The 16,406-nt window shown below is 39.9% G+C and overlaps 1 protein-coding gene across 3 annotated transcripts in view; it reads right to left on the reverse strand.

The window, feature by feature from the left end:
- Positions 1-2,205: 2,205 nt before the first annotated feature.
- esama (endothelial cell adhesion molecule a) overlaps positions 2,206-16,406 on the reverse strand; it is a 147,313-nt gene continuing 133,112 nt past the window's right edge. For all 3 annotated transcript variants that reach the window (XM_043676833.1, XM_043676836.1, XM_043676834.1), the window contains exon 7: positions 2,206-11,090. In XM_043676833.1, the coding sequence (XP_043532768.1) occupies positions 10,649-11,090 (442 nt within the window). In that variant the 3' untranslated portion in view covers positions 2,206-10,648. The remainder of the gene's footprint in view (positions 11,091-16,406) is intronic.

Here is a 16,406-nt window from a genome sequence, read left to right on the forward strand (position 1 = left end):
TCTGAAAAAAAACGTTTCCTATACTCTCTCCTCCTTCTGTTTCCGAAACAAATTTTGTTCCTATGTTGTGAACAATGTCATATCAATAAATATATTGCTTTACTTTTTCTCTGTTTTTCACTGCTGATTCAGCCTTAATACTGTGATTTTAATTATTTAATTTTAAGATGACAAAAACTAGGATCAATCCTATTCCCACCAAAAATCCACCTAAGCAGAGCTCCACAGACTGGTGCAAGAATCCTCGCTTTATTCTCTCTCCCCCTCTGAAAAATGTTGAAATCAGATGTAGCACTGACATTTACTAATTATTGCACCCGCAAACTAGCTACCTAGTCTAATTGAGTCAGTACATAGTTTATTTACCCTGAAAAACTCAGGGAGATTGGGTGGCTAGCACTGCTGTCTCACAGTGTTAAGGACCCGGATTTGATTCCAGCCTCGGGCGACTGTCTGTATGGAGTTTGCACATTCTCCCCATGTCTGCGCAGGTTTCCTCCGGGTGCTCCAGTTTTCTCCCACTGTCCAAAGATGCGCAGGTCAGGTAGACTGGCCATGCCAAATTGCCCGTAGTGTTCAGGGGTGTGTAGGTTCAGTGGGAAATGCAAAGTTACAGAGATGGGGGTTGGTCTGGGTGGAATGCTCTTCAGAGAGGCAGTTTGGATTTGACAGGCTGAATGGCCTGCTTTCATACTGCAGGGATTCCATTATCTACAGCTACAGTGGAATCAGAACCACCTCATTCCTAAAACCATCAGATTTGACAATATTTACAGAGTTTGACTACATCGCTGTCCCTTGTGATTTCCCTGGGAGCTGCTCATTTTTTTTATGTTCATTTTTACTTGGTCCAGGCAATGTCCCTAATATTATTAATTGCTTCTCAAAGCCATTGCTCTGGTGATGCAGAGACTTGTGGGTTCGGTGGGTGAAATCGCTGTCGCAGATCCTCTTGGGTCTGGTAGGCTTGAATGGATCCCTAATTCTCTCAAATGCCCGTAAATCTTTCAAATTAAGTGTCACTTTAATGGAACAGAACAGTACAAATAAAGACAGTACTAAATTTGTCATGTTTCCTATACCCAAAATGTCCTTATTGCTTTCTGTGTCAATTAACTAACCAATTTTATTCATTATTTATGGGATAGAAGAGGCAGTAGCTCACTTAATTATCAGTTGTGTTCTCATTTCAACTTGTGACTCCCACCAGCGATAATGAAGGTAATTATATTCTAGACCATTTGCTGGAAAATTGATGGAATCAGATATATGCAACACGACTTGGTGAGATAGCTTGAGATAACCCCCAATAAGTTAAAGTTACACTATTGAACATTAGAAAGTGAAATTTAATAAATTGATTTGTGGGCACCTAACAAAGTGACCACTCATATTTCTCAATCAGGGTTTCCATCCCCAACCTGGTCTCATCTAATTGTGAGTCCATTGCCACACTATGTGCTTAATTCTTAATGTCTTTAGATTAGATAGGGATATTATATTTCAAGCACAAATAATTTATAAATAAATAAATTGCCTGATCTAAAGAAACACAGATAGGTGGATTTGTTACAGTATCCTGATCGTTAACTGCGGTGAGTGAAAGATATAACACTTAACATTAGCACCCAGTCATTTTCTGGCTTATTGATTTGTTGGAAAACTACCGAATAAAACACTGTCACCACCCAATCACGGTGTGTAAAAGGCCTACAATTATATTTTCAGTGGAGATTCTTAGAACAAAAATAATAATTAGTGTCTGTGGTTTCACCTTTTTTTTTTGTAAATAGCTAGGGCTCAAAGTGGAGCTTCCTCCCTTGTTAATGACAATGTGGCAGACTGAAGGTTTGGTGGCTACAAATTTTGGCTCTGAATATTACAGGAAGGTGGAGCAACACTGTTGTCCATCCAGACTTGGTCAACTGCTCTCTTTAATGCTTGCCTTTGTTTTGAGATGCAATTTAGTCTGGAGAAATGATCTGCCTTTGTAGTAATTTCATAGGACCAACATTGGTTATGTTCATGAGGAAGCACATTGGGAAGGGATACTGGGCTGTGAGAATAAAAATGCAGGTGACAGTTTATAAAATACATGGTTCAACTTCATACAGCTAAAGAAGGTTGTTGGGAAGTTTAATCAATAACAATCAAATAAGGTATTAGTTCAATCAGTGCAATACAGAACTGAACAAATAATTTATGGCATGTTTAGGAATCTGATAAACTTTATTTTTAAAAAACAACATTCTTGTCCATTTCAGCAGATGCATGCAGGAATAGTAAAACAACACAAGACCTAGGACCATCCACTTCACATGGATGACTTCAGTCAGACTTATAACTTTTCCATTGAATACAAATATCGATAAACTATTGTGTACAAAAAAAGGTTAAAAATAGGCATAAAATTTATCAAATTCATTGTAAATGGCAATACATAAAATCCATCCTTATCATATGTAACAAAATCCAACATGAGGCTATATAAACAGAGTGGGACAATGATTAAACATGGCTGTAAGATCAACTAACACAGTTGCAAACATTCCACATCTCTCTCACACACATTCCATTTTAGATACGCTACCCAAACAACCTTCACAGAATTCATTGCCACACTTTGTTCTCTCTCGCTCTTGCAGATGGTGGGGTGCAACTAGAAACAGGAGGAGTCATCACACAGGGAGAGAGTTTCATTATTCAGTCTTGGGATGTAGGTGCGGCTGGCTAAGCCAGCATTTATTGGCCATTCCTAGTTGCCCTCATGAAAGTGGTGGTGAGCCGCCTTCTTGAACATCTGGGCTCCATTTGCCATTGGTATACCCCCAATAACGTTAGGGAGGGGGCTGCAGGGGTTTGACATAGAGACACTGAAGGAACAATGACATATTTCCAAGTCAGGATGGTGAGTGGCTTTGAAGTAAATTTGCAGATGGCGGTGTTCCAATGTATCTGCTGACCTTGTCCTCCTTATTGGAAGCAGTTGTATGTTGGAAAGGTGTTGTCAAAGAAGCATTGATGAATTACTGCAGTGCATCTTGTAGATGGGGCACACAATTGTTACTGGGTGTTATTGATAGAGGGAGTGAATGTTGAAGGTAGTGGATAAGATTGCAGTCAGCTGCTTTACTCTGGATGTTGTTGAATGTTTTGACAATTAGACCTGCACTAATCCAGGCAACTGCAGAGTACTCTATCATACTCCTGACTTGTGCCTTACAGATGGTACAAAGAATTTGGGGGAGTCAGGAAGATTGTTACTCACTGCAGATTCCCCAATCTCTTTTAGCTACAGTTGGTCTATTTCAATTTCTGGTCAATGGTGAGTCAAAAACAGTTGATAGTGAGGATGTCCTTGGCAATTGTTACTTGCCAATTATCTGTCAAAGCCTTCAGTCTTGCTGAATATAGGCACAGAATGTTTTATTTCTTGAGGAGTCAAGAATGGTATAGATCACTGTGCAATGATCAGTAAACATTCCCAGATCTGATCGTAGAATGGAGGGAAGGTGACATGGCGGAAGATGAGCAGATCTAGAACGCTACCCTGAGGAACTCTTGCTGTGATGTCCTTGTGTTAAGATGATTGGTCTGGAACAATCAACCACCTTTCTTTGTTTTAAATATGAGTCTAAGCAACAGTAAGTTTTTTCCCCTGATTCCCATTGACTTCAAGTCTTCTAGAACTCTTAGATGCCCCATTTGCTCAATGTTTCCTTGATGTCAACGGCAGTCACTCTCGGCAACCTCGCCTCTGGTTCAGCTCTGTTGTCCATATTTGCACTGAGGCTGTAAGGAATTCTGCAGCCAAGTCATTCAGACAGACCCAAAGTGAACTATGAGGAAGAGCCGTCAATGACAGCTTCCATCAGTCACTTTTCCCTCATCTGAAAATGGCACACAAAGTGAAACTTTATCTTTAAGTAATGCAGCACCTGCTAACCCAAATCTAACCTGATGACATAAGCAACGGTCTTTTGCTTGAAGGCAGCACGTGTATTTTTCAGATTGAACCCTTGCCTACTTGCTGTCTAAAGCGAACATATGAGCACACTGCATGGTCATTTCTCAAGTTGAAACCCAACACCACAAAAACATACGTATGCAAAATCAACTCTTCCATATTTCAGAAAGAGAATGCATTTAGTTATCATTCAATGAGTTTTCATCTGAAGGAAGGGAAACATCAGAGGACTTATTTTATAAATGTGGGTTTAGAGTGCATGTTTCCACTTTATGAGATTCTTGTGCATCAGTGCTCAATTAGCAATTCTAAAAGTTGTAAAGGAAGTGTTACAAGGGTGAAGCCAGAAATCTATTGCACTGCCATTCTATGCAATTTCTTTGACTGTTTTATGAACTCAAAGGAGAACGTTCCAATGTTATTTCTCTTAAATTTCCCTCAAGGTTTTTAACCTGTTGCAGGAGAATACCTGCCTCGGAATATTAGATCAATTGTTCAGCGGTGTAAACAGAGTGAAGAAACTGGCATTGATCTCCTTGGAGTACAAAAGGTTAAGGGGAAATTTAACAGAGATATTCAGATCACATTGGATTTCAAAGAGGAAAAAAAGTGAAATTGTTTTCTATAACAGAAACGTTAGTGACCAAAGGACACAGGATTCAGGTAATTGTCTGTTTTTTATTAGCCAATGTAAGATGAAGCTTCTTTTACACAGCAAGTTAGGAAAACAATCAAATACAATCTTGAAAGGGTGAAAGTTTCAGGGCAATGGGAAACAATAGGGAGATAAGAATAACTGGATGGCATAGTCAAAGAACCAACATGGGCGCAATGGGCTGAATTGACTCCTTCTGTGTTGTATTCTTCTCTGATTTTATACCTGGATGGAGTAGTTTTGATAGTCTTTAGCCGTCCTTGTACTTTGTACACTGAAACAGGTGAGATTCCAATTCAGCAAGTGGACTCTCCAAACTCAAACCAAGATACTCTTGGGCTAACCCAATGTGACCTATAGCATAACATTTCCTAAACAGATATTGAAACCATTGGTTACCTTCACAGCCAAAGCTAAATCTCCTCTAATTTTGCAATGTTGGATTCCAGAGGTTTATTACAAATTCACACTTTGACAGCAATTTCCAAGCCCATGACCTCTATCAACTGGAAGGTCAAGGACAGCCGATATATGATGACACTGTCACCTGTAAGTTCCCCTCCAAAGCATACACCATCCTTACTTGGAATTGCATCAGTGTTGCTGAACCAAAATCTTCAAACATCCTTTGTAACAGCCCTGAGGATGTACGCATACAATACGGACTGCAACAATTCAAGAAGGCAGCTCACCACCACCTTTCCAAATATAATTAGGGATGAATAACATATTCCTACCTAGCCAGCAATGCCCACATTCCATGTAAGAACATGACAAAAACTTAGTTCAATCTCTCATGTTTCGATTGTTCCATCGGTCTAGAGTGGCCTAAACAGTCACCTTTTTCTTTTTTCCTGACCCCCCAAAACAGAACATAAGCAGATATGATTCTATTTTCTATGCATTCTCAGCACAATAGATCCACCAGTCATCAGAACTGCACTGAGACTACTACACCTATGACCATTATAATAGATAAAGCATAAAAGAGGCTTGTCATGAAAATGAACAAGCCATTTACTGGGTCACTTCTCAAGTCAACCTGCCTGGTTTAAAATTTAGATAAATCCTGGCAGTTAACTGTGAATCATCTCAAGCTGGTGCATTCTCCGTGGTCTACCAATCATAGTCTACTTGTCAAGTAATTACCACTCTCTTCTCAAACAGACTGAACATCAGTTTTCCCCTTAAATTGATGAATTGTCCTGATGAATGCAAGATGAAAAGCTTCGATATTATGCAACCAGAATTGAAAACAGCAAATTGCTGAGGGAGCCCAAATCCTTGAGGTGTTCTAACCTCTTGGTTGTTCTATTGGATATAAAATGTATCAATAAGCAAAGTAATAAGCAATTTAGAAAATACGGCTTTTAATTCAAAAAGCAGCATCATGACGGAAAGCTTGAGTTTAAAAGATCTATAACAACTATCTTCAAAGAAACTTGATATTCAGGCTTCTCATGTCATCTGGATATTTATAATAGAACCTTACGTGCTCAATTTCAAGAAGTTGTTATACCAATGACAATGCATGCAAAGATGCAACTCGGCTCACAAGCTGCTTAATAGTTCCCTCACATCAGTATTTGTTGATAAATACAAAAGCCACCTAGATATTCCAAGTTCAAAAGCAGCTGATGTGATTGATTCCTAAACATTAGTTTCTGACTAATCTCTAACCCATAATGTCTTGCTTTTGTTTATAAGTATAAATTCAAAATCTTAAATCCAACAACAACGAGATAGATCATTCCCTGCCACCACCAAGAAAATCCAACATTTATATATCACCTTTCATGATCTCAAGATGTTCTAATGCGCCTTACAGTGAATAAAGGCCCTTTGAAATGTAATGACTGTTGGAATGCAGGAAAAGAGGCAGTCAATTTGTGTATGATACACTCCTACAAACAGCGATGACCAGATCATCTGTTTGGTGATGAGTGATAAATATTGACTAGAACTCCCCCACTCTTCTTCGAAATAATGACCATGGAATTGTTTACATTCAGCTGAGAGGGCAGAATGGAGCTTGCTATAACATTATTCCATCAGCTATAGGTCGACGGCCTATTAAAGCCCCTTTCCATTGACTTCAATGTTTTTCATCAGCAAATGAAAAGCAAACTCTCTGTCAAAGTGAGCATGCTTGTTTAAATTTCCTTCTCTGCTGTACTGTGAGACGGTACAGGAATAGATCAATAAACTCTCCCTTGATGAAACTGTAAGGTTCATTTTGGTGCAGGCAAAAAGGTTATCATTTTGAAGACGATTAAGATTATAAAGGCAATAGAGTAAAACAGAATTGTGAAATGATCCTATAATCACAATTCTCAGACATTAAAGCATGAGCTTTTTAAACCATTGTTCAGCTCGGGCTCAAATATTTATTGATTTCAAGATCAATATGCATGTCAGAAGTTTCATAACAGCAATTGAAATAGAAACGCTCTATGTGCTCGTAAATAGAGGACAGTTGTACACCAACTACTCCAGTTAGAATGAAGGTTTTCTCTCCGAAATGAAGAGTAGAATGATCAGTGGTTATTTCCAAATGTTTATGCTTCTTTTGATATTGGCACATGCTACTACAATGTCCATGTCTTTTATAGGGTGTAAGGTTGGGGCCACATTTGCTTCATGTTCATGGTCAATTCTGACTGATAGATAGTCATGTTAGTCCATTAACAATATTTTACACCTCAAATCGCACAATGATGGGTCACTTCAAGCCATTCATTTAGAAACAGCCCTACTGCTAAAATATCAAAATCCTCCAGGAGTCTTCTCCAGTTACCCATTAACCTGGTCAGAAGGTGGTTGGGGATAGAGAGCTAAAAAGTTACATAGGACTTTTAGGATATTATTTACATAGTAAATTTAAATAAATCAATTATTCAATAGGATAAAGCCCAGATGTCTGCATGGATAACTCCAGCCTAAAAAGGACAGTACATTGATTGATTAAGTTGTTATAAGGTATTGACGGTTTAATTAATTTATTATCAGATATGCCCTTTTCTTGAATCTGTCAAAATGATTTGTCCCTTTCAGAGAAGGAAAACAACAGTGGATTCAACAACAGGAAGCAATGGCACCATTTGTACAAGGCTCTTATGGAATCTTTCCTGCAGATTCTGTAAGAATTTCATTATGAAATAGATGAGCAACAGCAAGAATATGGTCATTACGACAAATGCTTGGGTTCAGAACTGAACTCATTCAAGCAAGTCCAGTGGAAAGATGTTCTGAAAGGAGCAAATTTAATGGAATGAAGAGCCATCCTGTATATTCACATCCTTCTGGTATGTCTTTTGTATGAGAATATTGTCACAATGATATACAATTTGAGTTTCGAAGTTCATTGCTGACTTAGTATGAGGGACTTTCACGGATTGAAAGGGTTTTAGATAAATGAACCAAATTCACTGACCTGAAATGGCTACAGGCATCACCTGACCAGAAGTGGCCAAATTTCAATGTGAATTAGACAACAGACAGCCAATCTGAAATTAATATTTTATCCAAAGGCAATACAATCTACCAGCCAGCCCATCCCCAAACAAAGTAAAAGATCTTCATCTCTTACTTTGAGTTATATCTTTGAGAATGTTTACATATGAAGAAATGAAAGCACCACCTGCAATTATCATTGGAGACAATGATCTCAGACATGGAAATACACACACAAGCTGATATTTCAAGAAGCTGCTTTTGGCACAGGGTATTAAAGATGCATAACTGAAAGGTCAGGGAACCTTTTCTCTCTCTTTCTATCTCTCTCTCTCTCTATCTCTCTTTTAAAAAAAATGCTCAGTGACAATACATGTTAAAAAGAAACATAAGAACATTGAGAACTCAAAGGATAACTGCAACATTTGTTACTGTTGATGACCTAAAACAACAATTAAACAATCACAGCCTCAAGTTAAAACCTTGTACATGGACAACATCAAAAATACTCTAAACTGTGTATTCACATATTTGATGTGTTAGAGGGTTGGAGTGTGTGTTGTAGTTTGTGTGTATAAGGGTGTGTGTGTGTTTATGGAGAATGTTTGTTTGTGTATATATTAGTGCACATGGGTGAGGGCTGAAACAACAGCACATATGTTTGATGTCATGAATTTATTATTTTTCTCAGGATTGACAGAAAATAAACTTGATTTGCTTTAAACTCAAGGAAACTTTGCAATTTTTTTACTACTACTGCAGACATTATTTAACTACAATTCAATTGAATAGAGGTATAGTCAGATGCTAGAAAGAATGTTTAAAAGAGGGGAGCCACTTCACCCACCCTCAGCTAGTCACAATAGTACTGTATATATGAGGTATTGCAGGACAGCAACAAGCACTCACAATATACAAATAGTCATCTCCATTAACAATCTTCTAAAAATGTGTTTGTGAGTCCTGCACTGGTTTCATTCTGCCTATTTATTCATACTAGCGTCAGACTGGGTGTGTTGGCATTGTTTGAACTCTATGTTGTCTACAACTTCAATGAATGTTATAATGAACAACTCAGTCTATCCAATGCTGCAACTTTGTACACCTCCCCCACCTCCCCCCCCCCACTTCCATTTTAATTTCTTCTATGTCTTTCGTCAGGAAAAAGTCATTTTGGGGCCTCTCTGACAGAGTTTTACCAATTCCTTTCTTTTATTACTTCATTTCCTTCTTCACAGTGACAGGAAACATGCTGCTATAATGATTACTATAAGACCTCATATAACAATTTACAAAGATAAAGGGAAAACAAGAAAGGAAAAGAAATGCACTCGTCAGAATACAGAATCACAAATAAAATAAATGCAAAAAGAACCATGGACAGGAAATTTTGGAATCAAGTCATTTAGAAACCTTGGAAAGATAAAAGTAGGATCTCCCCGTTCCCTTGCAACAAGTTCCATCAACTCACATTTGTTTCTGTTGGGAGCTACCAGAATTTAGGAACACTGATTACCATAGATAGATAGAAAACTATCAAACAAAGGAATGGCAAGAGGCCATTCAGCCCATCAAGTCTGCTCTGCTATTCAATTTGTTCATGGTTAATCTGTTCCTCAGTTTAGCTTCTTACCCCTTGATACTGTGATCTAATGGAAGCCTATTGACCTGAGTCTTGAAAGTTCCACACCACAGCCTTTTGGGGAATTGAGCAGCAGACTTTTCATTAGCCTGGGTGAAAACAAAAGCTTCCTCATTTTGACCAGAATGTCTTGGTTCAAACATTAAAATTTCATCCTTTGGTTCTTGATTCTCCCAACAAATGAAATAGTTTCTCCCATGTGTATCACTGAATCAGTCAATGTCAACCTTTGATCGTCTACACCCAAGGAATTACAAACCAAAGGAGGTTTCATCTCCTAGGTTGACTACTTGCATATCCAAGAGCAGAAAACACTTTGGCGAGGTATTGCGAGAAGTTGATCACCTGAGTTTGTTTCTTTGAAGACTGTTGTATGAACCAGGGAAAATAATAATGTGGAGCAAAAGAAAAGTAACCAGATGAGAAGGTATATTGTCAATTTTTGTAACACAAACCAGAAGTCACATTTCTACTGGATGAAACTGGTCTGCATCTTCTTCATTGAAGAATAATGAGTGTGACAAGTTGGTATGGGCAGACCTAAAACTGCAGTTTTATATTTTTCAACACATATGATATTTCGACAGAGAAGCTGTAGAGATTACAAGCACAGTGTTGCGATAAACTGGAATTAGTTAGAAAAGATTTTGTGTCAAGCAAATGTATTGTTTGAGCGACACCCAATAGACCTGGAAAGAACTGGTCGTCTGCTCATCCATTCAGTGTTTGGGCTAAATTTCTTAATTCAGGTTATCTCGAGTTTCTAGCTGAACAACATTCAAAAACTGATGACGGGACTTCAAAATACTGTTCACAGCCAATGCTCGATTTGTAATATTTCACCATAAATTGCTCTCATCTGAAGTCCTAGTCTTTGGTCATCAAAGTTACCACAGGATTTCCTTGTGCCCTGGTGACAAACAATTTGCTCCTACACCAGTGATCCTGTTTGGTTCTGGGCTGGCACCATGACTGGCACGGCCCCCATTCTGGTAAGGTTTGATGGCGACATTGAGGATAATCTGGGTACCTGCCTGGGGGCCTGTGTCTGAACTCCATTCTGCCAAGCAGGGGGAGAGTGAGAGTAGTGAGTATTGACGACTGATGCATAAGATGGTGCTGACTTCCCAGGTGAGCTTCTTACGGAAACGTTATCCGCCGATTTTCGGGGATTATTTGGGCGCTTGTAACTTCCTGTGCCGTTGACACCCATTGCAGTGATGGTCGAAGCAACATCTGATGGTGGTTTACTTGGATATGGTTTGTAAACATGCATGGTGCTACTCACTGATGACAGTGTACCATTTTTGGAGATGATATCAGAACTCCCAGACTTAGTCCATGTATTTCCTATTGGTGCTTGTGCATCCACCCTGTGAACAAAGAAAGGTTTTCTTTTATGCTTGTGACCAAAGAAAATATATTATAATCAGAGGAATTATTTGTTACAGTATAGGATGACATGCCACAAATATGACAATTCACCTCCATTCATTTTTTGCCATCACGACTCCTAATGCATTCCATATAGCATAGTACACTTGAAGTATACCCCTTTGATCTCCTGGCCTTCTAATTTTCTTCTGCCCACTGTTGAATGGCAAAGGCTTTCCAATGAGGGATGATCTTATAGAAGTTTATAAAATCATGTGGGGCATGGATAGGGTGACTAGTCAAGATGTTTTCTCCAGGGTCAGAGAGTCCAAAACTAGAGGTTATAGGTTTAGGGTGAGAGGGAATAGTTTTAAAGGGAACCTGATAGGCAACCTATTCATGCTGAGGGTGATGCGTGCATGGAATGAGCTGTCAGTGGAGGTGGTGGAGGCCGGTACAATTATAACATTCAAAGGGCATCTGGATGGGTATATGAATACGAACAGTTTAGAGGGATATGGGACAAATGGTGGCAAATGGGACTAGATTACTGTAGAATAACTAGTCGGCATGGATGAGTTGATCCACGTTCTGTTTCTGTGCCGTACATCTCTATGACTGAGTATCCCTTGTGAAATGTCAGTGTAGTTTGTTGGGTGAAGGCACACACTATGCAATGGCCCCATATTTGATCATTCCACTTCCCAAAAGCAACAACAATGCTTGGCACAGGAATGATAAAGCCACACTGTTACAGGTGAAGGCATTCTTCAATTAGGGTGAAGCAAATAGCTTTAACACAATGTGCAAGAATGTACTTCAAATCCAATCCTGCTCCGGTTGTCCTGGAAGCCTTTCTCTCACACACACATACACGAAAGTCAACCAAGAATTACATTTGGATGGACATTGCACTGAGGTGAGGATGTTGGTCCCATGCTGTTTTATAGAGATTTCAGATGTATCCCAGGTGTAAGTTAGGAAGGTGTGAGAGAGAATTCAGAGGGGGCTCATGTGGCTCAATGGTAGTGTCCCTAGGAGACCTGGGTTCAAGTTCCACCTGCTCCAAAATGTGAACTAACATCTCTGAACTGGTTGATTACAAAATATCTGAGAGAGGAATGAGGGATGAGAAACATTTAACAAGTTTCTTAGTCACTCATATGTGTTTAATTGACAATTTAAGACCTCTATTCGTAGAACATTAGATGTAAGTCATACAAACATGTAAATTACGAGCAATAGAAGGCCATTCAGTCCCTCAAGCCTGTTCTGCCATTCTGACCCTGGCCACGACTCATTCTAACCAACCCCAGAAGACTTGTAAATCCTAATCTTTTCAGTCAATTTTCGGTATAACAACAAGAACTATGAGAAGGACAGGAGGATAACATGGGTCTATTGCTATTACCTCTGCTTCCTGATAGCAGTTCCCATATTCTAGAACATGCAAATGAAGGAAGGTTTTATTTGATGTATTTATTATATGTTTAATGTAAAGGCAGCTACCAACCCTGTGAATTTCTTGCCTTCCCATGATTTATCAGGCATTGCTTCTGAAGACTCATGCAAGAAGTTGAAAAATGACTGAAAAATAAATTTGTTGAATGACTCATAAACTGTAAAAATAGTCAGTTTCCTCAGGGAAAATCGGTGAGTCAGAATGTAAATTTAACCAACAAAACATATACCACAATCATACAGCTTCTATTCAGGTCAGCTTGTGACTAACTCTGACTATTGGAGATAGTGACACGTTCTGGCATTCAACTGAAGCGAGCACCATTCCCCTCAATAGCAGATACTAACTTTGAGGTTCAGCCAAAATGAAGTGATTTAGTAGCTTCACACTGACAGAAGTTCTACCACAGTAAGAATCCTGGTGAAGGATGTTACTGATGTCTGGGAAGTGGGCATTGAGGCACTGTCAGTGGGTGATGGTGTGCTAAGGAGATCAGTATTAGCAAGATCATCATTACTTGAGGCTAGAGAATCTATATATCAGTCGAAAAACAGCGGGAAGGAAGCTGTTCCTGAACCTGCCAGTGCATGTGTTCAGGCTTCTGTATCTTCTGTCTGATGGAACAGGTTGCATGAGATCATTAATGTGGTGCGATAGGTCTTTGATGATGTAGGCAGTCTTTCTATGGCAGTGAGCCGTGTAAATGGAGTCAATGGATGGAAGATTGGCTTCCTTAATGGTTTCGGCTGTATACACCACCTTCTGTCGTTTCTTACTGTCCTGGGCAGAGCAGTTGCCATACCAGGCCGTTGTGCACCTGGACAGTATGCTCTCAATGATGCATCTGTAGAGGTTGCTGAGGGTCCTTATGAACATGTCAAATTTCCTGAGACTCACAGAGGCACACATATAGTCCAACCAGTCCACACCGACCATAAACCCAAATACAACTAGTCCCATCTATCTATGTTTGGCCCATATTCCTCCAAACATTTCCTATTCGTGTACTTAGCCAAATGTCTTTTAAACATTGTAACTGTACCTGCAACCACCACTTAGAGTCATAGAGTCATAGAGATGTACAGCATGGAAACAGACTCTTCAGTCTAACCTGTCCACGCCGACCAGATATCCCAACCCAATCTAGTCCCACCTGCCAGCACCTGGCCCATCTCCCTCCAAACCCTTCCTATTCCTATACCCATCCAAATGCCTCTTATATGTTGCAATTGTACCAGCGTCCACCACTTCCTCTGGCAGCTCATTCCATACACTTACCACCCTCTGTGTGAAAAAGTTACCCCTTAGGTCTCTTTTATATCTTTCCGCTCTCACCCTAAACTTATGCCCTCTAGTTCTGGACTCCCTGACCCCAGGGAAAAGACTTTGTCTATTTATCCTATCCATGCCCCTCTTAATTTTGTAAACTTCTATAAGGTGACCCCTCAGCCTCCGACGCTCCAGGGAAAGCAGCCCCAGCCTGTTCAACCTCTCCCAAATTTATTCCCCACACGAACCACTCTGTGTTAAAAAAGACTGCCCCGCATATTTTTTTTAAAATATTTCTCCTCTCACTTTAAAAAATGCCCCTCATCTTGAAATCCCCCACCTTCGGGAAAAGTCACCTACCATTCATTTTACCCAGACCCCTCATGATTTTATAAACTTCTATAAGGTTACCCTGGGTTAAATGTGGAGTTTCACTAAATTTTTCTTTCATCTTTTTATTTTTTATCTTTTTATTTTTTGTTTATTTTTCTTATAAACATAAAAACAAGAGTAGGCCATTTGGCCTGTTCTATCTTTCATTAAGATCCTGGCTGATCTGACTTTACCCTCACCATCACATTCCTGCATACTCCCTCATAATCTTTCATCCCCTTGGTAATCAAAAATCCATCTAATTCTCCATTAAAAATATTTTAAAACTCTGCAACCACAGGAATTCTAAAGTCTCACCACCCTAAGAGAGAAACTGTTTGGTTTCATCTCTATCTTAAATGGGCACCTCCTTATCTGAAAACAATAAACTGAGCTGTAGATTCTCTCACAAGAAGAAATATCCTTTCAACATCCACCCAGTCAAGACCCCCAAGATCTTATATGTTTCAATAAAATTACCTCTGACTCTTTGAAACTCTAAAGGATACAGGCCTAGCCTCCCCTCATAAAGCAATCCATTCAATCATAGAATCTCTATAGTGTGGAAACAGATCATTTGGCCCAAGAAGTCCACACCAACCCTCCGAAAAGTCACCCATCCAGACCCATTCCCCTACCCTATTACTCTACATTTACCTATATGTATAGTGAATCTCTTCTGGACTGCTTCCAATGCATTAACATCCTTCTGTAGGTACGGAGACGTGGAAGCCATTTTCTTGGCTATGGCTTCCCTCCTGGTTAAGGAATCATTTTGCCGAAGGGCCCCTCACCCAGCAGAACAATATTTGGCATGTAGCTGTGAGAGGCTGTCTCACAGCCTCCTGCATATAACTTAGTTCCTCTCTCACTAGGAGGTAATGTTAAAGTGTAGCTTATCTGTTCAAGGTGCCACAGTTTGCCTGCTCAATGTTTCCCCACTGTGATGTTTCGCTGGAGCATGCAACTTAGTTGCTCAAACATGCTTAGCCCCATCAATTAGTTCACAATGTACTGCCAATTAGGTCCTCTAGTTAAGGATATTTGTCCTACATTTGTTACAGAACTCTGTAAACAGCATGATAGGTGATAACTTTCAATCTTGTCCACTTGTGGAATGTGCATCATCAATTAGAACTGATCCTGAGAGCTGACCCCTGACTCGGAACCTCGACAGACCATCCTGACACCTTGTAATTAACATTCAGCCTGTGTCTTGTTTCTTATATAACTCTAACTTCCTGCTGTACTTCGGAGTTCTACCGAGCCACTGTTAGGCCCATGGGTTTCCCCATGATGCATTGTGTAATAAACTAGTCAATGCTCAAGTTCTGATGAAGGGCTCCAGCCCGAAACATCGATTTTCCTGCTCCTCGGATGCTGCCTGACCTTTTGTGCTTTTCCAGCAATACACTCTCAACTCTGATCTCCAGCATCTGTAGACCTCATTGTCTCCCAATGCTCAAGTTCTGCCTCTCGAGATTTTCTTCAACAGAAGCCCTGTACAATACATAGAACTCCAGATGCAGGCTTACCAATGCTCTGTTAAGTAAACCAAACCCTCCCTAACCTTGCACTCAATTCTCTCATAACATTCTATTAGATTCTCCGATTACTTGCTGTACCAGCAGACTAACCCTCTGTGATTCATGCATACTGACACCAAGATCTCTCTGCAAGATCTCACCGTTAAACCTTGCTTGACACAGCTCCAGAGACCCTACTGAGAGGTCACCCATGATCACATCTCCCGATGTTTGGGGGGTGGGGGTGGGAGCAGTGCTGCCTGCCTTCTGATTTGACAGCCTATGTCATCCCGAATTGTACGACAGCCCTGCAAGCAACCAATTGGAAAATAGCCTGTGGCAAATGAGATCTTGCTGCCTGCAGACACTCGACATGCCATCAGGCACCTCATGACCCGAAAATTCAGACCTTGTTTTGCAAAGAACGTGGTGTCAATCTTTTGTGAATGTTGTGCTCTCACCGGGACATTAACAGCTACAAATCATTCAGTGAGTTATGGGTGCCTGCAACCTCCCAGTAAAATAATCTGCTCAGCACGAATGAATAAATGAATGAGCAATTCGTGATCTCTGTGGGAGATGTATCTACTGGGTTATGGTGTATACAAATATGTAGAGATCCATAGAGTGAAACTGCAATTTTATCAATTAAAAGTATAGTGTCTTAATATTTACTGTCTGCTGTC

This window comes from Chiloscyllium plagiosum, chromosome 35, assembly GCF_004010195.1.
Source record: "Chiloscyllium plagiosum isolate BGI_BamShark_2017 chromosome 35, ASM401019v2, whole genome shotgun sequence".
NCBI classification, from domain to species: Eukaryota; Metazoa; Chordata; class Chondrichthyes; order Orectolobiformes; family Hemiscylliidae; genus Chiloscyllium; species Chiloscyllium plagiosum.